At 37.4% G+C, this 24,246-nt stretch overlaps 1 protein-coding gene and 1 long non-coding RNA gene across 4 annotated transcripts in view; one reads left to right on the plus strand and one right to left on the minus strand.

Moving 5' to 3' along the window:
* Window positions 1-820: 820 nt before the first annotated feature.
* On the minus strand, window positions 821-22,822 carry GCLM (glutamate-cysteine ligase modifier subunit). 2 transcript variants are annotated; one of them, XM_023258920.2, is made up of 7 exons: window positions 22,277-22,822; window positions 17,030-17,095; window positions 15,641-15,725; window positions 12,457-12,516; window positions 11,028-11,230; window positions 9,302-9,416; window positions 821-3,023 (listed from the first exon to the last, which is right to left on the minus strand). In XM_023258920.2, the coding sequence occupies exons 1-7, from the start codon at window positions 22,400-22,402 to the stop codon at window positions 3,001-3,003; spliced, it is 678 nt and encodes a 225-aa protein (XP_023114688.1). In that variant the 5' UTR covers window positions 22,403-22,822; the 3' UTR covers window positions 821-3,000. The 2 variants fall into 2 exon arrangements, with proteins under 2 accessions (XP_023114688.1, XP_023114687.1); XM_023258919.2 differs by lacking the exon at window positions 821-3,023 and adding an exon at window positions 4,092-4,811 and having other exon boundaries at window positions 22,277-22,819.
* The window catches only part of LOC109502472, a 30,073-nt gene continuing 28,399 nt past the window's right edge, over window positions 22,573-24,246 (plus strand). The window contains exon 1 of one of the 2 annotated variants that reach the window (XR_006584557.1): window positions 22,573-22,708. This is a non-coding gene — a long non-coding RNA (uncharacterized LOC109502472). The remainder of the gene's footprint in view (window positions 22,709-24,246) is intronic. The other variant, XR_006584559.1, reaches the window with a different exon arrangement.

Here is a 24,246-nt window from a genome sequence, read left to right on the forward strand (position 1 = left end):
GTGCCTCTATTCATGTTATCTTTGGAGAAAAATCTGTTCATTTTGTCTGCTTTTCATTGGGTTATTATGAGGTTATGAGTTCTTTATACAATCTGGATACAAGTATCTGACACATGATTTACAAATATTTTCTCATCTTGTGGGTTGTCTTTCTACTTTCTTGACAGCGTACTTTGAAGTGTAATTTTAAAATAATTTTATTATGTCCTATTTTTCCTCAGAAATATGTACTAGAAATATTTTCCCTGCCTGTATCTTGTATTTTCACTTTCTTAATGTCTTTTGAAGGATGTAAGATTTAAACTTCGATTAAATCCAGTTATCTGTTTTCTTTTGTGATTAAGTTTTATGTTATCAAAAAGTTTTGCAGCCAGCTTTAATTTCCTGCTTTGTTCTAATTCCAATCATATCAAAGTAGGTTGAAATTTTCAACTAAAAATAAAAAAGAGACTAGAGAAAAAGACATTACTTTTAGGGACAGAAATCCAGATTTTCATCAGGAAGAGTATATATACTGGGAATCAGTGTAATATTGTCTTCAAATTGCTCAGGGAAAGTATTTGGAAACTTAGAATTCTATAATGTCAAATGATCATTTAAGATTGAGAACTAAATTAAGATATTTTCAGACAAACGAGACCTGGAAAGTTTACTGCCCAATAACCTTCCAGGAAAGAATTACTAAGGACATATACTTAAGCAAGAAAAGTTGAAAGAGTCAACAGTGAGGAAAGAAACAAGGAAAATAGAGTTAAAATAAGTAATGGACATTGTCAAACATGAACCTTTCTAAAATAATGGGCCAACAGACACACAAAAATCTTGTATGACATTTTATACATTTATTCATTGTTGAGAGATACATATTAAAGTTTTGTTTGACTTTTCTGGTAGTGAAACTACATAACAGCCATATTCTGATCTATGTGGGGGATTTGGGCAAGTTTTAGCCTCTTGATTATAAAACATTACTTTTCCAACCTTACTCTTGTCTCAACAGAAGCCATTCCTTTTTATCTGTAAGGGCAAGCTCTCTAAGAAAGTGTTTTCACTGAGTTTCTAAAGTTTACATATAAATTGTTCATCATTCAATAAAAGCATATTTACAAATGAGGCAAACAAAGGCCTCTGCCAGAATGCCCACCTATCCTGTCATCCTACTCTAAGACTAATTTCTTCAGGGAGTCTCCTAGCAGTAGATATTCCCTAGCCCCACTTCCTTCCATACGCCCCCAATCCCTTTTCACCACTTCAGTCATTAACAGATGCAGCCTTTATTGCTTATTCATGTACAGATCTCTCTTCCCGCCCCCCCCCCCAATATACTATATGCTCCTTGAAGACACAGGTTCTTTTTCATTTCTATGTTTATCTGCCAATACCTTACACAGTGGTTGGCATATAGTAGGCATTTGATAAATCATTGAATGAATGAATGCATGAATAGCTTTATGGCTTGGATACTTAAAAGCTATTCATAATTTTCAAATCATACTGTTTATGAATTCAAATAGGTCAAAATCAATATAATATTCTAGATGCTTACGCTATTCAACTCAGTTAAAAAATATACAACACACTTTATTAGGTAATTCATTAATACTCATAGGTGATATTAAAGACTATTATAAACATGTTTATTAATGCTTTTATTTTGCCTGTATTTCATAATACACTACTACAGACACATAAAAGTAGAATTATCTAATGAAAACATTTTCCCCTAAGTGTATTTCTAATTCTGAAAACTATAAAAATATTAGTGAAAATTATGTTACATAGTTTTCAAAAATAAAACTGACATATCCCATCATCAACTTTATGGGGGAAATGACAGGTAAAAGTTCTGGTACATTAGGAAGTTAACTTTAAAAAAGAGGTTCAGAATCATAAGTTGGTATATTTGCTTATGAAAACAAATGGTTTAAATTCTCCTTAAAACAACTTCAAATTTCTCTAAACATACAATTGGCAGAGAGATCAACTGTCGGCAAATATATAATAAACTATCAATCACTTACATTCCCCAATATTGAAAATGCTAGGTGGAAAAGTTGGAAAGAAATCTGTTAAAAAATGAGATGTAATTAAATGAGACTTAAGCCTTTATCATTGAAAACAAAGATCCTATTTCAGTTACTACTTGGCTCTGGTAGGGAAAAGTCTCAGCATTTATGCAAAATAGAGTAACTTTATTTTCTATTCCATACATAGCTGTTTAAGTGATCTTTGAGAACAGAAAAATCATTAGCTACTTGTGATTCAATCTAGCACCCGCCATCCCTAAATGGATACTCTAACTTGGATACCAGCACAATGTAGTCTTCAGAATTTACACAATGTGAACGTATTTTATAAGACACCTTGGTCCTTCTGGTGACTACAGTTTCTTGGATGGGAATTCAAGATAGACTCATCATAGAACAAATTCTAAGTTACAGTACATTGTGTTAAAGTAAGGCTCCAGTGTATTTTGGAAATGTAATAACAAGCTGTAGCTTCTTTTCATGTTTATGGGGAAAAAAAAAAACAATTATATAAATTCTTTCTATATTGAGTCATGGACACACCTCTCCTGAGAAAACGTATCTGTTATATACACTATTGACAACTTAGCTTTCAGCTTTAAGCAATTATTTGGTAGTATTACTGCTTTTTATTTTATGGCTTTTTAAACATTAAGTCCTTAAGTATTTGGAAAGTATTCACTATATTCTGATAGTTTATGAAAAAAAGATGCAAATATCAGCTTGGAAAATTGTAAAGCCTTAAAAAAATCATTTTTTACAGGTTATTCAAAAACAGAAATTAAAGGTACAGAAGTGAAACAAAAAAATAATCTTAAAATTCCATATCTACCTGATCCCCTTCACAACATGAAACTATAATCTTGCTTCTTCATTGAGAGGGGGGAGAGAAGAACACACAAAAAAGCTCCTCTGACACTTGCATAAATCAGCAACATTAGTTTTTTTTTTTTTTAATCTTCAAAATAACCCTTCAAACAATCCATTTCTGTAAGTCTAGGGTTTAAAAAAAAAATGTGATATTAAAGTTCCCTCTTAAAATACCTTGACCAATTCACTGTTTAGGCTTAAATTAAAATGAACATTTGTTTAAAAACTTAGGTTGTATGAAAAAAATGTACATTTCCAGGTTAAAAAAAAAAGTTAACTATATACATTCAATAACATATACAATTACTAAAAAGGCTATATAAGGCTTTAGGAAGCTCTAAGTTTAAATGAGTTTTAGCAAGTAATTCAGCTGATTTCACATTATAATTCTAATGATGAAATTATCCAACCAGTAAACTATAAAACCTTGTTTAGAATAGGAAGAGTCTAGTGTATTTACTTTACTTTGAAAAAACTTCGGCAAAATTAGTTTTATATCTTAATTTTTATAAACCATGTATTAGGACACATGGTTTAAAAGTACTGATTGAGATATGAGATTTTTGAAGAAATTTTCAAACTATTTGGATGACAGACACAAATTTATACAACTATGGAGACATATAGTATATATCAGAGGTCATGGCTTATTTATTTGCTATTTTCTGGTTCTTAAACTAATGAGGAATTATAATAAATAATCTACAGCCTCTTCTAGTTCTAAAGTTTGTATTATACCATTTTGTTTTTAAATAGTTAAGACTGCATCTCAAAAAAGTTGTCCAAAAAGACAATGTTGGCCCTGAATTAAAGATTTTTTTCACTCCTTTTCTGGCTTTTAGTACCTCCTAGCCAGTTATTAGTGGGAAGCAAATATTACCTATTTTACTCAACTGATTCTGAATGCTTATGCCCCCCACTTCCCATAGCCCACAATGCCCAGTACATGGTAAACACTCAATACTTTTGAATATTCTTGAATGAGTAGCAAAATATTAAGGATGGACCAAGAATTAAAAAGAATCTGGAGATGATAACAGTTGCTTTTATAAAACCCCAAATAATAATTTCAAAGCTTCTAGTCTCCTTTTTCAGATTTGCTTTGGTTTGTCTTGGAAATCATTGCAAGGAAAATATGGCACAAGAATACAAGGTTAAATCATTATAGGTAAATACAAGCAAGGACACATAAAGTTTAAGTTTTCATTCATGTATTGAAGAAATAAATTTTATTTACACTACTGTGGATCCCAGCTACTCCAGTTACTCTGGATATAATCATTAATAACAGAAAAAGTATCTTCCAGTATTTCAATCTTAACAATTGTAATTGCTTAGTTATACTATAGAATAAGAAGCCTTTAATTAATTTTTGGAAATAAAAAATATGTATATACATTACCCTGATGCCTAGGCCCAAAATATATGCAACAACAAATTTTCTTGATTTCTATTAGTCATAAAAATAAAGGAAAAATATATTGCAAGTATTTTCTTTATAGGCAATTTCAATTAGAAAATAATAGTTTAATGAAAACAATACAGTGGTTCAGGTGAGTGAACTGATATGGAGGCAGGAGAAGTATTCAAAACTTGACGGATAACATGTTGTCAAATATAACTGAAGAATAGCTGCCTCCATGACAGCATTTACAGGAAGTAACCAGATTTTTATACATCTCAATTTTATCTTATATTCAAGGAAACTACAAGTCAGTAAGTAGGTTATGATCCTAAGTCATAGTTAGGAACCCCTTCTTTTAGCTTGTAAGATGTAGCCTTTTGATTTGATAATTCCTCTACTTTTAACAATGACTGAATACCGCAGTAGCCACAGGGGCACCCACTCGTGTGCTTGAATGTCAGGGATGCTTTCCTGAAGAGCTTCTTGGAAACTGGCTTCAGAAAGCAGTTCTTAAAACAAACAAACAACAAATAAAAACCCAAAGTGTTAAATTTGAAAATAACAACACTTTACCATGTAGGTAAGCATTTAGATACAACAAAAGAAACACTTCAAAGAAATATAAAATATGAAGAATATAAAATATGCTTTTCCTTAATGTACGCTATGAATCTGAACCAGAATATCAGAAAGAGCCAGGCAGTTCTTTAAGGTATCTACACCTGTACCCCGGCCTATTTAATTCATAACTTCTGATGAGTGGAGCCTGCATAGTTGTTTTGTTTTTTTGTTGTTGTTGTTTTGTTTTGTTTTTGAAGATTTCCAGGCGATTCTAATGTAGAGCCAGTGAAAATACAGGAAAGTTACATACAACGATGAAAAAGGAAAGTTATCAATAATCCTATCAACTGGAGACAGATCATTTCCATTGCCATGTATTTCCTTCCAACTTTTTTTCTGCATCTATTTTCCATATCTTAAAAATCATAACTGTAGTTACAACCTAATTTATTTTTTCAACTTATATTATGAATCTTTCCATGTAATTATTCTTTGGATGCATCACTTTTTTTTTTAATGTTTATTTTTGAGAAAGAGAGACACAGGTGAGTGGGAGAGGGGCAGACAAAGAGGAAGACACAGAATCCATGCTCTAGTCTCTGAGCTGTCAGCACAGAGCTGACGTAGGGCTCAAACCCACAAACTGTGAGATCATGACCTGAGCTGAAGTCAGACGCTTATCTGACTGAGCCACCCAGGCGCCCCGGAAGTATCACTTTTAATAATTACCCAGATACTACATTATCTAGATCTCATAATTTATACACTTCCTCATTGCTGACCAAAAAAAATTAAATTTTTCCTAGTATTTTGCTAATAAAAATAATGCTATGCTGAACATCTTTAAAATGCATGCCTGGCTATGGAATAACAAAGCCAAAGTACAAGTACATTTTGAAAGCTTGATCTATTGGATACTCTGAGTTGCTTTCCAGATGGGCTGTACTTTACACTTCCACTAGCAGTTGATAATGTCAGAATGCCAATCTTATATTCTCTCGGGCACCAGTGATCATTTAAAAACTCTTTGGCATCTCTTTGATAAAGTAATTATTTTCTGATTCTACATTTACATCCTGCTCTGATGTACTACTCTCTTTCTCACTGCCTCTTCTCCAGCCACACTGGCCTTGAAATCCTCAAGCACATTCACACTTTTGAATCAGTTGATTACTCTTTCCTGAATCCTCTTCCTCCAGATTCCCACAGGTTCTCTCCCTTCTTGCAGGTCTCTGATTAATGTCACCTTAGCAGAGAGGTCTCCCTGACTACCCCATATAAAACAACAATCCCTAACCTGGGCACTCTCTTCTCCTTCAGTCAACTTTTCTCCATAGCATGTACCACCATTTATCACATTTAACATTTATCTTATGGTCTGTCTCCTCCCATCATGAGTGTTGGAATTTATATGACTTGGTCCTATATCCCTAGTATTCTGAACACTGCCTGACACATAATAGGTACTCAAATGTCTGTTGAATCAACCAATCAATGTGAAAAGTTTCTACTAGGGTCAGAACCAACCACACAGATAGGGATTAAGTGACCATCTAGACTGTATGATTTGGGAGCGCTAAAGGACCCACTTGCCCCAAAAGAACTGCTGTGATATTTGAATAATGTCAATAGTAAACTCTCAGTAAATGTTTGCTATTATTATGTGCTAGGCACTTTTCTGAGTACATGTATTAGCTCATTTAATCCACATGTTAACCCTATAAAATAGATATATTCTCCCCTTTTCCAGGGGGAAACTGAGGCAGAGAGGTTAGATAACTTGGCTATGCAGCCTAGTAAAGTGTAGCTTTCATAAATGGAAGGCAAATGTCTCTTTGGGAAAGTAACATGAACATGGATTTGCTTATCAGACCACCTGACAGAGAAGAGGATTCTGGAGGAAATGAGACATAAAGCAGATCAGACTTAATGGGAGTGAGGGGAGGGTGAAACAAATGAAAACGGGAAGGTTCTGAGTCAGGATCACCCACTTCACAGTTTCACCCTGACTGTAGTTGAACTGTTACCGCAACTTCTAGGGCAAAGAGTAATGGAAAATAAACACTTTCTGAAGAACAGGGTAATTTTAGAACAGAGGAAGGGCTTTAGAGGGGACTTAAAAACAAAACTCTATTTTAGATGACAAGTAGAGTTAAATGTTTTACAACTTGAGTGCTTAAAAAATAAAATGTGACACACATAATCAGAGAGCTATGCTATTATTCATCAACTTAACTACATACTTTTACATTAACCATGCGAGCTCTTTAGAATCAGTAAACACAATTAATCTTTTAAGAAAAGAATTGCTTCATTATAGATCAAAGTGAAGATTCACTAATGGTATATGCAGAATTAGCCTATAAATTCTAATCAAAGGGTTTAGAAGTAAAATTAGAAAGACATCCAAGTGTCAAGTTATGTCAGTAAAACAAAAAAAAAATCAAAAAAGGATTAAATCTCTCTTCTCATATATATATGCAATTTATTTCACCATAACAACATGCATTAGCACATAATCCACATGCCAACATTTAGATAACATGGAAATAAAATACCAGACACCTTAGTCTTTTCCTATTTCTTTTCCTACTGGAAGAAGGAAAAAGTTTTTTTCAAGCGGAGCTAGAATGGGGTGCAGGCTCATCCATCATCTGTTGGTAATAATTACTGTTGGAAAAGCCCCCCTCCTCCTCACTCCCACCAAATAAATAGATAAGTGATATAATATCTACTAACATATGGAAAGTTGGAATTTAAAGTTGGGTTTATGTTTCAGAACAAATCAGCATAGAAATTCTTTGTTAGATTTTCAACTAAAATGACTTTTTAAAAAATGAATCTAATTACTTATGAAAGTAATTACTAAAGGGAGAGGCAAAAGTCATTATCTCCTGGTATCATTTAAATGAAAACTGACAAGAAAGTAAGGTTTTCAGGCTGAAATACCACAACGCTACCATCTCAAATCAAAAAGATAGTATAGCATAGGGAGGAAGGCTCCAAATTCAGCCAGGACCAAGTCCAAGTTTAAACTCTGTCCCATGCCAGCTGGGTGGCCTTGGCTACTTTCTTAATTCTGAGGCTTACCAATAAAATGTCTAGTTTCAGCTGTTGTGAGGATTACAGATCATCTCTCAAAGGCATTTAGCATGATACCTAGTATCTAATGAACAGTAACTATTAAAACTCCTCCTTTTCATACAAAACAGTGAAAAAATGAAAATGTGGCAGACTGCTAATAAATAGTGTAACATCTTAAGGGGGTATACATGAGCACACTAACTGAATCCAACCACCAGTATAAAGCCGTCTTTTTAGACATGGAAGTAAAAGCTAAATATTTTTTCTCCAAGAATCACCTAGAAAATGTAATTTCTTCCAGTATTTATTAAACTAAAACCTCTATAAAAATGTCATAGGTACTTGGGTAGCTCAGTTGGATGAGCGTCCCACTCTTGATCTCAGCTCAGGTCTTGATCTCAGGGTCATGAGTTCAAGACCCACACTGGATTCCACACTGGTGTGGAGACTACTTTGGGGGGTAAAAAAGGCCAAATCTCTGGGGCGCCTGCATGGCTCAGTTAGTTAAGTGTCCGACTCTTAATTTCAGTTCAGGTCATGATCTCAGGTTTGTAAAATAGAGCCCTGCATTGGGCTCTGTGCTGAGCATGGAGCCTGCTTGGGATTCTCTATTCCTCGCTCTCTGCCCATGTCCTGCTCACACTCACTCTTTCCCTCTCTCTCTCAAAATAAATTAAAATTAAAAAAAAAAATGTCTTAGGGATTTAAAACTTTCACAAGACATTTCTCACTTAGAACTATACCAAAAACACTGTTTCATTTTTTTCAGTGAAAAAATAAGAATGGAGCAGACTGCTAAATAAGTATAAAGTATAAAACATTCCCTTCCCAGTTTCCCTACTTATCCTGTAAAATGTTAATAAAAATTATTCTACAGAAGGCAGAGAAGCCATTCTCAATAATCAAATGTTTCTGATCAACACAAAACATATGTCTTGATAGTAATGATTAATAAAATACCTAATCAATTACCTATCCTAAGATGCTTAAATTTTAAATTAAATTTTACCTGCCTCTCTTTCTACATATTTATCCCCTTTAAGTGGCTATTCAGTACAATTTTTGCTGTACTATACAAGATTTTATATGATACTATTTAAAATATCCTAAAAGATCCTTAATATTTATAAACTTCAACAGACTGGATATTCAGGAAATGATCCCATTAATTTTTTTCCCCATTGATATAAAGACAAAATAAAGCTTTCTGAAACTAAAATAAAGGCATATGTATTTTGAACTAACCATTAAGAGAGGTTCTAGGTAACATTTATCACTGTACAAAATTTTAACAAGTAGCTTCTTGTAAGATAAAACCTCATGATCAATCAAGAAATGAAAATCTCAATCTTACCTTTTGGATCATTATGAGTCAATAGCTGTATGTCAAATTGTTTAGCAAATGCAGTCAAATCAGGTGGCATCACACAGCAAGAGGCAAGATTAACTTGGTTACTATTTGGTTTTACCTAAAGTGAAGAAAATCATGACATTGCCACTAAATTAAGTACTACAAAAAGTGGAAAGCAATAAAAGGACACAACTTTAGAAAAGATGAAATATTGCATGTATAATGCTTACAGTTTATAAAATACTTTAAATGAATGTATTTATTAACACATGTTTTTCTAACTCATGTTAGTGGTAACAGGGAAAGGAAAGAACTCCAGGTGGTAGCCAATGTAGTGCTACACTACTAGAAACTCTCCCGCTAGTACCTGCAACCTAGTACACCTGTCTCAGAAATAAACATGATTCTAAGTGTGATGGTTCCAGCTAAAGAGGGAGTATGTCTTAAAGGTAAAAGATCAAAGAGGAGTGATACAAACATTTAATATTAAAGTATAAAATATGGTTATGGGGCGCCCGGATGGCTTAGTTGGTTGGGCTTCCGACCAGCTCAGGTCATGATCTCACAGCTTGTGAGTTCGAGCCCTGCATCGGGCTCTGTGCTGACAGCTCAGAGCCTGGAGCTTGCCTCAGATTCTGTGTCTCCCTCTCTCTCTGCCCCTCCCCAACTTGTGCTCTGTCTCTTTCTCAAAAATAAATAAACGTTAAATAAAATTAAAATATGGTTATAAATCAGAGACATTTTGAAAAAGAACTAGATAATTTCTAACAGCTGCTCCGGTTAATTTATAGATACATTCCAGATCACCCAAGTCTCTCCAGCAGAATCTTGGCCACATTCTGGCTATCACCAAATCAAAGGGAGAAGGGGCAACATGTTCTCTAGGGTCTTCCTGTCCATAAGAAACTGAAAAATCTGAAAAGGAGAAGATTGGGGATGAAGTATAAGGAATAAAGAACAACACAGAGAGTAAAGGTAAAATACTAGTTGGTAAGCAACTTCCCTAATAGTTTTGTACATTATTAGGCCAGAGAGTTGTGATTAATTTATGACACCTACTCTGTATCAAATTCTATGAACCTAAAGTCTTTTTTATCTTTAAGTAACAGCAAAATATTTGTATATATGATATTCCCTTACTTAAGAAATCAGAACCACAATGTAATCTTATCTAAAGAAAAATGTAATAATTTTATCACAAAAGTAAAACTGAAGGAAATAGCCTTAATTCATTTTGGCTATAAGTGCTTCAGGACACATTTTCCAGTGTTTTTGTCACTCATTTTTTTTTAAGTGTATTTATTTTGAGAGAGTGAGAGTGCAAGTGCATACATGGGGGAGGGGCAGAGAGAGAGAGAGAGAGAGGGAAAGAGAGAATCCTAAGCAGGCTCCATGCTGTCAGCATGAAGCCCAACATGGAGCTTGATCTCACAAACTGTAGGATCATGACCTGAGATGAAATCAAGAGTTGGACACTTAACCGATTGAGTCACCCAGGCACCCCAATATGTCACTTATTTGAAATCCAATTAATAATTAAGCTCAATTAGGCACGTATTTGAGACCAAAAAATCCAATGTTTTAGATAAATCTTGCCTCAAAACTCCCACATTTGGAATAGCAAATCAACAGTGACTGTCCACTATTGTGTATGATGCTAAACAGTATGTAGCAAAGACTATAACAGCTGGGCTCCTCCCAGAGTACTTGTGATCTAGCTGTGCTTTACCTGTGCCCACTGATACAGCTGTTCCAACTGTGTTTTGTCTAGATCAGAGGTACCTATTGCAACAATCTTTTTGCTCTGAACTAAGTTTTCTAATTCCTCCCAGTAAGGCTGCAAATGCTCCAAGGAAAGATTAACTCCATCTTCAATAGGAGGTGAAGCAATGATCACAGAATCCAGCTGTGCAACTCCAAGGACTGAACAGGCTGATGTGAAGGAAAACACGAAAAGGATAAATATTTGTTACATAATAAAAACAAGTATTTCTAATGTCCTTCAAGTATCCCACTAAATTCTGTCCATATGGTTCACTAGTTTTCTAATATAGCAGATTATTTCACTCAGTTTCATAATCATTTACAACATTTCCATCTCTTAAAAAAGTATAAGCCCCTGTTCATCTATTGGGTCTGTGTGGCAGACAAGTCAGTTTCTTTGACCTGCCTCCTTCCTAGGGACTCACAGTTATTATAGTCCTTCTGGAGAACAGGCCTTCACCTTGTTTCTAAGACAATTTTTTGGCAGCTTCCTTATCTTCATAAAATTTTCTTCTCCAGTTCTACTAGTATCTTATATGGATGACTATAAGAATTCTGACCTCATATTCTGTAATTGGTAGTCATGGCAAAGAATAGTCTTGAGACTCTGAAAAACTAAATTTATGGTTCTAATCTATATTTATAGAGGTAATTTAATTTCTTTTTTTAAAAATTTTTAAGATGTTTATTTATTTTTGAAGGAAAGAGAGACAGAGTGTGAGTGGGGGAGGGCCACAGAGAGAGGGAGACAAGGAATCTGAAACAGGCTCCAGGCTCTGCACTGTCAGCACAGAGCCCAATGTGGGGCTCAATCTCACGAACTGTGAGATCATGACCTGAGCTGAAGTCAGACACTTAAATGACTGAGTCACCCAGGCACCCCAATAGAGGTAATTTCTATAAAAATAATTTAAAGAGTTTACTTTAAATGATTCTTTTTTCATTCCACAGTTATATTATAGAGCTAATTACTTAAGCGTCCAACCTCTATACTGTAAGAACATTTTCGAAGAAAAAATATTGAATAATTGTAATATCACAATAATCTAACCAAGAGCCAAAGATGAAAATGCTTGTTTTGTTGTGGTGGTGGTTGTGGTATTTCATTATAGTACTAAAAGGGCTAAGAATAGGATTAAGAATTTCTATCTCCAAACATATAGTCAATATTTGATTATGTTATATCTTTTACATTCTTCTTATATATCAAAATATGAACCTACAAATGCTTATATGATCTGACATAAGCCTTAAGAAATTAGGCTAGAACCTTAAAGAGTAAAATTGGAATGAGCTCATTTTCTTTTTTTCTGGACCTGAACACAAGACCTAACTAATACACCTATACTAATTTAAAGATCATTATGAAGGTAAAAAGTTAAATTTTTGCTTACCCATGTCAACTGCATTTCTAGTTGATGATGAAGAGTTTGATCCTACAATGAACAGTTTTGCTGGGTAACAAAAGAAAACAAAACTGATTACTACATTTGGGTAACTTTTACTACACCGTATTAACATTGCCAACGATATTAAGATGACAGAGAATCCTGTATGAATTATCTTTCCTTTCCTAGTCACATAATTTTATAGTTTCCATTTTAAGACATGAAAGTACATTTCCACTGTAATTTTTAACTTATATGTCAGTTGCCAAAAAAATACCCATTTGTCAAAACAAAAAAGCAAATATTAATTTTCCATCTGTTAGAAGGCAGGTCAGATAAATATACAAACTTAAATTACTCAAAATGTATATTTTTATGTATTAAATATTAATGGAGCATATTACTTTCTTCAATAAACTAAAATCAATGCAAAGACTAAATTAAAATTACTTATAATGAAAAGAAAAATGAAAAGAACACCACAACCTCACTTTTCTAATACAATCATTCTAAGTTTTAGACATTACCTTTCAGTTACTGGTCATATGAAGCAGGGTATAGCATTTATTCCTATCTATTTAGTTTACCTTTACATAATTTTTTTTACATCTTTATCAAGTATTTAGTTCCCTTAAAGTTTTTTTTTAAATCATAACATATTCACTCTAGAAATGAGAAGAACCTACAAGAATACAAAGACCAAAAAAAAAAAAAAAAAAAAAAAAAAAAGCCAATTGTCTCATCACTGAAAGCAGTCACTATTTAGGTTTCTGTATACTCTCTATTTTTAATGAATAATTTTACATACTCATTTTTAATGGCTGAACATTATTCTGTAATTTTGATAGGGTATAACTTACTAAATAATTTCCTACTTTTTGAACACTTACATTAGTACCAGTTTTTTGTTATCACATACAATGTTAAAGAAACATCTTGGTAACTTTGTTCAACTTTATGCTGAAGCATTTCCCAAGGACAAATTGTCAGAAATGTGTTTATGAGTCAAAGGGTATGAGCTTTTTTGTGAGTCTTCTTATATTTTATTTACCTCCTACTGTTATATAAAAGATTTGGGGGTGCCTGGGTGGCTCAGTCGGTTAAGTGTCTGACTCTTGACTTTGGCTCAGGTCATGATCTCACGGTTCATGAGTTAAAGTCCTGCATCAGGCTCTCTGCTGTCAGTGCAGAGCCCGCTTCAGATCCTCTGTCTCCCTCTCTCTCTCTGCCTTCCCCTGCTTGCGCTTGCACTCTCTCTCAGAAATAAACATTTGAAAAAAACCCAAAAAACAGAACTTCTCTCCTAACAGTATAGAACACTATCAAATGTAAGTTTTTTGCTAATTTAATAGGTACAATATACACCTAATGTGGTTTCAGGACCACATTAATTGGCATTTCTTTGGTTACCAGGAAAGCAGAGTAGTTTTCTGTAAGACTGAGGCTTCGGCTTGATTTAAATTCAAATTTATTTGTATAGATTTACCTCATGTAAATTCAGTATTCAAAATCTAAATTTACTCAATAGACAAATAGGTGGAGTAGTGGGAGAGCAAGAAGAGAGAGAGAAAATCAGAAAAGGGAATGGAGAAAAAAAACAGGGCTAATGAAGTATTTGTATGTAAATTGCCTGGTATTCAACAAATACAACAAATTTACCTTGTACATTTCTTTTGTTTGTCCCTTCCTTTCTACTGCTAATATTCCTAAAGCATTGCTTTCCTCATGCAGCTTCTCTGTTTAAAAGTCATCACCACTCTCTACCAGGTGAGAGTCAATCTTCACCACTTTGGTCCAACCATAGCTGCCATAGTTATGCTCTATGAAAACCCTCCCCACCACTATCCCTGTGGTCATGAATCTGGGCTATTTGAAATGGTCTCCTTTCTCTGAAAAAGGAGGTATTTTTAGATACGTAGGGAAAGGGAAGCTCTTCAAATAGGGAAAAATTTGATACTTATCAAAAATCTCAAGCCCTCTAGGAACTGAGGACAACCTGTACAAGCTCCAAGATGGATCTAAACCATGAAGAACTGCAATCAACCACAGAGAAAAGGTTGCTTTTGCCTCCTTTTCCAACACAAATAGCAATGTGTTGTAAAAGAAATGGGTTTTAGAGTCAGGCATACCTGGATGGATTCCTGGTTCAACCACATACTGGTTACATGACAACTTCTAAGTTATTTAACGTCACTTGTGCAATGGGGACAATAGACCTACCTTGTAGAATTGTTTTGAGAATCATGTGAGGAAATATAACCAAATCGTTATATTGCTAACTCAATATAACTCAACAAATGGTAGTTATTGAGTCAAAAGACAATGCCCTATCTCATCTTACATGTCCATCCTAATAAAATAACAGCCACAACACAACCACAAATGGTAATACATAACAACTATCTAGCTAGCACTTAACTGTTTTGCCAAGCACTATGTTAAGTGCTTTTGTTATTTCACCTAATTTACGAAGAAGCCTGTGAAAGAGATGCATCCCTGTTTTATAAATGAGAAAACCGAGGCTCAGAGAGGTTAAGTAACTAGTTAGCCCAAGATTACACCAGTCAGTAATCTGTATATGAAGGAATTTCAATCTAGCCAAGGTCAAGCTTTTAATAACTGTGCTATGCTGACTGTAAACTGAGGGCAAAAACAGCACATCTCTATTTTTTCATTCCTTGAGCTTAGCATGGTCTCTGGAAAACAGTCACTCCATACATTTGTTGAATGAGTTTAACATGTATTTTACGTCTCTTCATGCAACTTGTTGCCAGACTTCTGTTTACGCTTTCAGATGACTTCAGCCATCACTCAGCAGTGTTCCACCAGGAAGAGAAGGCTTATGCTCGCTTCAGGTAGACACTGCTCTTAAGCCTTCCCTTTCTTCTTTCCATTCCCTCCACCTTAATCTTCCTGCTGCTCTGAAGTCCAACATATAAATTAATGAGACCACCACGAAGAAGAGCAAGGTGAAGTTCTATTCTGACTCTGCTTAAGTAGCCAAAACTGACCTCCTATAACTTCCACTTGGAGTTTACATCAAGATTATGTTTAAAAAGAATCTCTGTATTTCTCACACTTAGTGACTGAGTCTCTCATTACCAGAGGGAAAGAAAGGTTTATTCCCATGCCTGACAAAATCTATCACTTCCACTGTATTACAAAATAAATTGTAAAGGCCGGACTTTACCAGAAACTTTCATTTCTTCTCTTTCATCAGGATTTATCTTTTCTACTGCATGAGATACAGTACATTCCAAGACATCTGGAAACTCCTATAATAAACACACAATGTTTACAATAAATATAAAATTAATGTTTCTGATTAGCTATATGTTTTCTATTGTCCATAGTGCCCTTTAGAAGCAAAGAGCCCATAAGATTAACTGGGTGCTTTACTGAATGTCTGGATGAGCTTCATAAGGTTTGCAAAACCCTGAAACAAAGGTAAAATGCTGTGTGTGTGTGTCCATTTACTGGGAAAAATTATCTCATTTTGAGCAGGTACTCAGAGGAATGTATGATAAAAAACAAAAACATAACAAATAGTGGTGGCAGTGGGGAAACATGTGAGGAGTTAGAACTACTAGCACAGTACATAATTTTAGTTAAAAAAGAAACCAATGAAAAATGATAAATATTCATCTATTCAGGATAATGACATGTTAAAAACTTCTTATATTAATCACAAACACTTTAAAACAAGTTTTTTTTTTCCTGAATGCAATAAAAAAAGTAAAGGCCATTCTAATGCATTATAATGAATAAATTATGAGGAAAATGATAAAATGTTAGTACATATAAATCAGAAATATATTAACCCACATTTACAAAGTAAATAGTGAGGGCTTCCTCACAGTTCTTGAGCATATTACAATGCCTAGCACACATCAAGGGCTTACAGTAAGTGTTTATCAGTCATGCATAGAGGCAAATGGTCATTTCAGAGACACAGACTGATCAAAGACATTAATCAACATCTGCCTAGCAGCTAGAGAGTTTAAACTTGCAGAATGCCTAGGGAAACAAGCGTTTCCAGCACATGTCCTCTTTCATAGTTTTAAAGTAGTCTATGTAATTTGTTATGAGCTTTTGGCTGAATTGGATTCCAAAGAGTGGCTTGCAACCACTCTGGTTTATATATTAATATTTATAATAGTCATATATTGGTATTTAATGTGACACCCAGTGTTTCGCTTGAAACTGACATTAAAAAAATTATATTGAGAGTTATGATGCTCTACCAAAGCAATCTAGCAACCAAAATTGCTCAACAGTCATTCCTTTACTAGACCAAATATAAACTGGAACAAAACACATTGTGAAGATACCGTGCTGGGAATTAAGCACCGAGAATCCTGATTATCTTGTCTAGTTGAAGATTTGGTGACACATCCTGGATTTTCTGTTTTATGCTTAAGCATACTGGATCAGGCAGCCAGCCATCTCAGCAAATCAGCTACAGAGAGTTTTATGCTAATTGCCTACTTGACTTCCCTATCACAACTGGGGAATTAATTCCCTGCTTACTGCATTTCCCTTTTGACCCACATGATTTCTTCATTCACATTTTACTCACCCTGACCAAATCAGGGCTGATTTGGGAACTCCACTCATTCAAGGTCTTTTGGATACAATCTCGAAGCTGTAAAAGGAATGCATTTTGAAACTGTTAATCAAACTCTATACATTTTTCCGTACTTCTACAATAAGAATGTATTTGTTTGATCAGTGGAAAAAAGATGTCAATAGGAAAAATCATAAAAACCAAAATTTTAGTTTTACAAGTTTTTTGTTTTCTTCAACAAAAACGTATTTAAATGTTTTTATCTTAATCTTCAAATGATGATAAACAGTACTTATTTTAAAAGTATTTTTGTACTAATGAAAGTTTAAGTAAACTTTTGAGACATAAAAGTATTCCCAAAGAAACAAAAAGAAACAGGGGTTCAAGTTCAGGGAGGCTGACTAAAATTATTATTAATCACTATGAGATATTCCTCAAAGACAAATGATTCTCTAAGTGTGGCCAGAGGAACTCCTACATTATTCACCTGTGGTATTCATTAAAAATTACAGTACCTGAGCCCTATCTTAGACCTGCTGAATCACTCTAAGGGCAGTGGAAATTGCATTTTAACAAGTATCCCATGTAAGTTTGAGAACTACCATAGTCATATCTTTTTTTTCTTTCTTTCTTTTTTTAACTATTTAAAAAAAATTTGTTTTAACATTTATTTCTGAGAGAGAGAGAGAGACAGCATGAGCAGGGGAGGGGCAGAGAGAGAGAGAGAATCTGAAGCCGGATCCACGCTGTCAGCACAGAGCCCAACACAGGGCTCAAACTCACGAATCCATGAGATCATGACCTGAGCCGAAGTTGGTGGCTTAACTGACTGAGCCACCCAGGTACCCTGCACTGTAGTCATATCTTAACACAAGTCAACTTGCATAATGTCAGCCCACACGTCATTTCCTAACACTTAGGTATACCTCCAACCTGCCTTCAATATATTCTTGTACAAACAAAAATTTGTTTATGCTGACATTATGTATGTTGTAAATCCATTAAAATGCTCATTCATCTTTCATGCTTTATGTCAGTGTATTTCAAACTTGTCTAATAGTGGTCCAGAGTAAGACGTACATACATTCACATAGAGAGTGACTACCTACATACACAGAACAAAATATTTACAAAACAGTTTGCTACATGCCAGGCATTCTGATGGCTTCTATTAATTAGAAAAAAAATATGCTGTTCTATGACTCAGCAAACTGATTTAGGACCACTAATGGGCAACACTAGCAATTTGAAATCACTTATAAACATCCAAGGACACAGTACTTTGCATTCTGTGGGCAATCAATGAGAAAATAAATGAGTAACTGGGAGCAAGTTCCTGAACTGCAAAAGCACTTTCCAAATAGCAATAACACAGACTCAGCTTCTGAACTATGACTGCTTATGATAAAAATGGACACAAGCCCTTTACTGCTTTTATCTTAGTACAGATAATTACAAGAAACTGGTCTATCAATTTAAGAGCTCAGAGTCATCTAGATTAAGCTTCATAATCTACAACAAAACTATATGTGCTATCCACAATAACCCATACGAATTCAATCTACAAGGTCTGTATCTTCATAGAAAATATATAATCAAATTTAAAATAGTAAATAAAATTAGTTGATAATCATTCCAGAGAGAATTACAAGTCAATATTCTTTTCAAAATCAGTAAAAGTTGAGGCAGCAGGTTAAGAATTCTATCAAGTATGGTTTGGCTCATATCATGAGAGAATTTTAAGAAAACTTCCTCTGGAAGGATGGCTTATTTGCATACTTAAGGCTCTCCTGATGAATTCTCCAATTCAGGAAGGAAGTATATTTTCAGAGTATTCACCCCTTCTTGAAACCATTTCTTTAATAATCTTGGATTCTGCAAAATGTCAGAACAGACTCAATGTTACAATAATATGAGAAATTCATTGACTATATCACTAACCTAGCGATTTCTAATCTTTTATATGTTATGTATATTGACCCAACATTAACCTTATACTTTTTTATGCTCTGCTCTCTTCATTCTTATCATATACACATATGATCACTGAAGAGGAGTATCATCATAATGTCATGTATCATCAGATCTCATGTTGTTTAAGAGTTGTAAATATACTTACTATGTGAGTCCTCTGGCCAAATACTCTTACAACAAAGAACTAAGCAAAACAGTCCTATAATGGCTCATTTAAAAAACAAGATATGACTTCATAAAATTCTAGTGAAAAAAAATTTTTTTAAAGATCATAGAATTGACAAAACACATTAGAGGGGCACCTGGGTGGCTCAGTCAGTTGAGTGGCCAACTTTGGCTCACGGTCACGATCTCACTGTTCATGGTTTCTTGAGCCCTGCATCTGCACTGACAGCTCAGAGCCTGGAGTCTGCTTTGGATTCTGTATCTCCCTCTCTCTCTGCCCCTCCCCTGCTTGTTTCTCTCTCTCTCTCTCTCTCAAAACTGGATAAACATTAAAAAGAAAGAAAAGAAAGACATTAGAACTAGAAGAGACCTTTTTAGGAAACTTGAACTCTCTACTCAATATGTAAATTTTCTTAATAATGAGTGATTTATTCAGTTTCTTTATTCTAGGAGGTTAAACTGTTTCAAGTAGCATATCCTAATTTGGAGCTTTGGGTGATACAAAGTTCCTTTTTACATGGAAACAAAACATGCCTCTCCTAACTAAACTGTCATATTTTCCCTACAATATGCTGCCATATCTTCAAGTTTTCCTCAAATGTTTTCTAGCTTATTTTGTCCCTCTTATGCAGCAACCCAAAATAAAACACCCAAACCAGAATTAGTCCTTTGAACAATGTTTTTCAAATTGTGGAGTATGACTTGTTACATTAAGAAATAAAAAGTGTAGGGACACCTCGGGGGCTCAGTCAGTTAAGCTTCCTACTCTTGATTTCAGCTCCTCTGCACGGACAGTGAGAAGCCTATTTGGGATCCTCTCTCTCTCTCTCTCTCTCTCTCTCTCTCTCTCTCCCCACCCCCCCCCCCCCACACTCTCTCTCTCTCAAAATAAATAAATAAACTTAATAAAATAAAATAAAATAAAATAAAATAAAATAAAATAAAATAAAATAAAATAAAATAAAATAGTGGAGGGGCACCTGGGTGGCTCAGTCAGTTAAGCATCTGACTTCAGCTCAGGTCATGATCTCACAGTCCACGGATTCCAGCCCTGAGTCAGAGCCTGCTTGGGATTCTCTCTCCCTCTCTCTCTGCCCCTCCCGCACTTGTGCTTCCTTTCTCTTTCAAAAATAAACAAACTTAAAAAAAAAAAAGAAAAAGAAATAGAGTGTGGGATGTGACTTGTTACATTAAAAAATAAGAAAGAATCAGAATACACAGTATATACTAAAGGTTAATATCTTCATAAAACCTTTGAGATTTTTTTGTTTTACTTAAGTATAATTTACATAAATAAAATTCACTCATTTTAAGTGCACAACTCAATGAGTTTTAGAGAATTTGTGCAGAGTTTTACAGAGCTGTGCAGCATCACCACAATCCAATTTTAGAACATCTCCATGTGCCTAGTAGGAGTCACTACCCATTCCTACCCCCAGCCCCAGGCAACCGCGCATCCTACTTTCTGTCCTTATGGACTATGAACGCGACTGCAAGGTAAAATTTCGTACTGGGCTTGCAGTCAAAAAACTCTGAAGGCCGCTACTTTAGAGGGTGTTGCAGTGAAACAAGAGAGCAAAAGTTTCACCCAATATTGTTAATATACATGGAAAATGGTGCATTGAACCAACAGCGCTGAGAGGAAATTAAGGGACTAGAAATACAGGAGTATTTACTTGGGGGAGAAATAGTCTAAGTGGGGCGGTTTAAACAGAAAAAGGTATACACACTGAGGTGGATGGAATCCGGTCACAGAATATGGTGCGGACTTTGATTCCTATTAAAGTTACAGCCCTTGGGGCGCCTGGGTGGCGCAGTTAGGTGTCCGACTTCAGCCAGGTCACGATCTCGCGGTCCGGGAGTTCGAGCCCCGCGTCGGGCTCTGTGCTGACTGCTCAGAGCATGGAGCCTGTTTCCGATTCTGTGTCTCCCTCTCTCTCTGCCCCTCCCCCGTTCATGCTCTGTCTCTCTCTGTCCCAAAAATAAATAAACGTTGAAAAAAAATTAAAAAAAAAGTTACAGCCCAGAGCTCTCACTCTGATGGGTGCTCGCTCTCAACGCCAGGCCTGGCCACAGGCCCAGAGCATACGCGGATGCCCTGTGCTCCTGCACCGATTACCAGCATCTCCCATAAAAGAGCAAAAGCTGCCTAGGACTACAGCTGATAGCGTCATAAGGTGGCACAGGGCACTTTTTCTTTCAATCAAGCTTTGTTTTAGCTTTCTGACGCAATCAGATGAAAATAATAATGAGATAAATGCCTGCGTGGTGAACATTTTCCTGTATTCTTTTCATCCTCACAGCGGGTTGATCAGCTTCAAAGTTGTGGAGACAGACTGAGGGAAGGGAACTTTCTCACAGTCACACAGCTCCTGAACGAAAAGGTGTGTTTCCTCTAGTCATCATCCCTCGATACTCGGACCGTCCCACACCACCGACACGCCTCCGCCACGGGCTGTGCACACGGACTCCCCACGCAGGGATGACCGGCACCGAACCCGTAACACGTGTGTAATTCCAGACTGATCTCTGCCACTTCAAACCAGCGATTAGTCTTCAGGGAAATAAACTAAGGGAGATTCACCTTGGGCGAGAAAAATCTGTGCCTTATTCCAAAGCCGAACCTGAGCGTTTAGTCACCTGCCTTACTGTAATGGAGAAACTCCTGTCAGCCTCCGAGCTAAGTGGATTATTTACTGCTACCCTCACCTGAATCCCGGAAAAGCGAGTCTCTACACCGTCTTCACCTGGCCGCGGGGTGGGGGGGGGGGGGAAAGGGGTCGGGGGGCTGGGAGAGCGTGGGAGCGAGGTACTGGCTCTCTCTGCACCCACCCCGCCCATCCCACCCCCGCGAGGAAGAGGGGGCCGGTACGTTCGAGAGCTCGGCTGTCGCCCGGAAGCTTGCCAGAGGCGTCCCCCGGGGTGAAGTTGCACCTGCCAAGTGTTTTAAGACGCGCGGCCGCGGGGCAGCAGGTTTGGAGGCGACGTCGTAACCCCAGCGGCCTCACCCGGCGCCCTCCGCCGCGCCCCGAGCCTGGCCGCCCGCCCTCCCCTCGGGCGCTGCCTCCCTCTCGGAGCCGCCCGGCCGGCGGCCTGCCCCGGGAGCTCCGCGTCTCTCACCTCCTCGCTGTGCGTGGACGGGCATTTCTTCCGCAGGCGGCCCCAGTTCAGCAGGTTCCCCGTCTGCAGGTGCAGGGTGCGGGCCCGCGCCAGCAGCGCCCCGGCCAAGCGGCTGTCGGTGCCCATGGCAGCGGCCGACCGAAGGGGCCAGGAGGCGACGGGGTCGCAGGCGAGGAAGGAGGCCGCCCCGCAGGACGCGGTGCCCGAGGCGGGAGAGCCGAGCGCGAGGCTGCCGGCCCCACGCGGCGGGACCTCGGCCTGCGCTCGGGACCGAGGGAGGCCGGACGGTGGCGGAGCGGCGGCCCGGGAGGGACGCGCTGGCGGCTGCGGCTGCTGCTACTGCGGCTGCCGCCTCAGAGTTGACTCCCAACTGAAGGGACCGTTTCCTGGAAGACAATGACTAAGCAGAAATCGCGGCTGAGAAAGTGCTTGGTAACCGTTACCCGTCCCGCGGCGGGGCGGGGCGGGGCGGCGAGAAGGCTGCGGGACGCCTGCCCGCGGGTGCCTGGCCCTTGGCCTGTGGCGGGCGTGGCGCCGGGCGGGCGCGCGGCGCAGAGAGCGCTGGGCGCGCGGGGCGCGCGGGGCGCGCGCGGCGGGGCGGGGCGGGGCGGGGAGGGACCCGGCGCTCGGCAGGGCTCCCCCTGCCGGTCAGAGGACGGAGCGCCGGCCCGTGCCCCCTCCACCTAGCGTCACCAGCCGCGCTCGCGGTTTCGCCTCCCAGCCAATGGGCGGTCGCGCTGATGATTTCCTTCCATACCTCTTTAAAAAGACAGCGAAAGCATCTACCATGGCTTTGAAACACTAGTTGGTTTTAGTTCCCATTCTTTGCTTTTCTACCCTTTTAGTTCATTTTCTTTCTTAAGGCCTTTTCCCCCAAACTGCGGGTGTTTCTTCATGTTCGTTAAGGTCTCTTGATTTGCACTATTTGCTGGACAGTGTGTGAAGTCAAAGAGTAAAACTTAATCTTTGTCTTTGCGAAGCTAATACTCTAGTTCTAAAGATAAGGCCTAAGCATATGAAAGGGTAGAGTAGGGCAGTTTCCTGATGAGTTCAGATTAAAGAGAACACTTCGACCGGTGAGATCAGGGAAGATTTTGTGATTCTTTACTACTAAGTGCCATATGTAGTAGACTTGGTATGAACCTCAAATTGAACATTTATTGAGCTTTCCTCAAGAAACATTTACCCTCGTTAAGAGCAATTAGATATATTAAAAAGCAAAATTCTATTATAAAAGAGATAAATTCCGGTTGGTAAAAATTCAGGGGGAGGTGGAAAGAAGCTGGTAGCAGGAGGTTAGAGATTGAGTCTGATTTTGAGTAAATATTTGTTGGCTGAATGAAAGTAAGAATTCATTGAAAAGGGTAATGCCAGAAGCAGGAGCAAGCATGGAGTATTTTAATTAATGTAAACATTTGGTTCTTTAAAACAGTTTTTTTTAATTTATTTTTTGAGAGAGCAGGAGTGGGAGAAGGGCAGAGGGAGAGAGAGAGAGACAGAGACAGAGACAGAGACAGAGACAAAGAATCCGAAGCAGGCTCCAAGCTCTGAGCTGCAGCACAGAGCCCGCCCTGGGGCTGGAACCCAGGAACCCTGAGATCAGGACTTGAGCCCAAGTCTAATTCTTAACCATCTGAGCCCCTGTAAACATTTGATTCTTGTGTTAATTTGCTGTGGCATTGTTTCTTGACTTCCTGTATATTCTCTAATATCATGCAAATAATTCTTGATTAAAACTTAGAGGTTATACCTCCTAAACTATTAGATCCGCTTTCTTGCTAGGAATTTATACAGCATACTGGTCACAGATGTAAACCTGTATGCCTTGCAAACCTGATTTTACCAGGTACTGGCTATTTTAACTCAGTCTCTCTCTTTCGCTTTCTCCATTCTGGGCAGATGATAGTTTAAGCCATATGAAATTGCTGATAATTGACCATTTTTGACCTACAGAAATGGTTCCATGGTTC

The sequence above is a fragment of the Felis catus genome, chromosome C1, assembly GCF_018350175.1.
Source record: "Felis catus isolate Fca126 chromosome C1, F.catus_Fca126_mat1.0, whole genome shotgun sequence".
NCBI lineage: Eukaryota > Metazoa > Chordata > Mammalia > Carnivora > Felidae > Felis > Felis catus.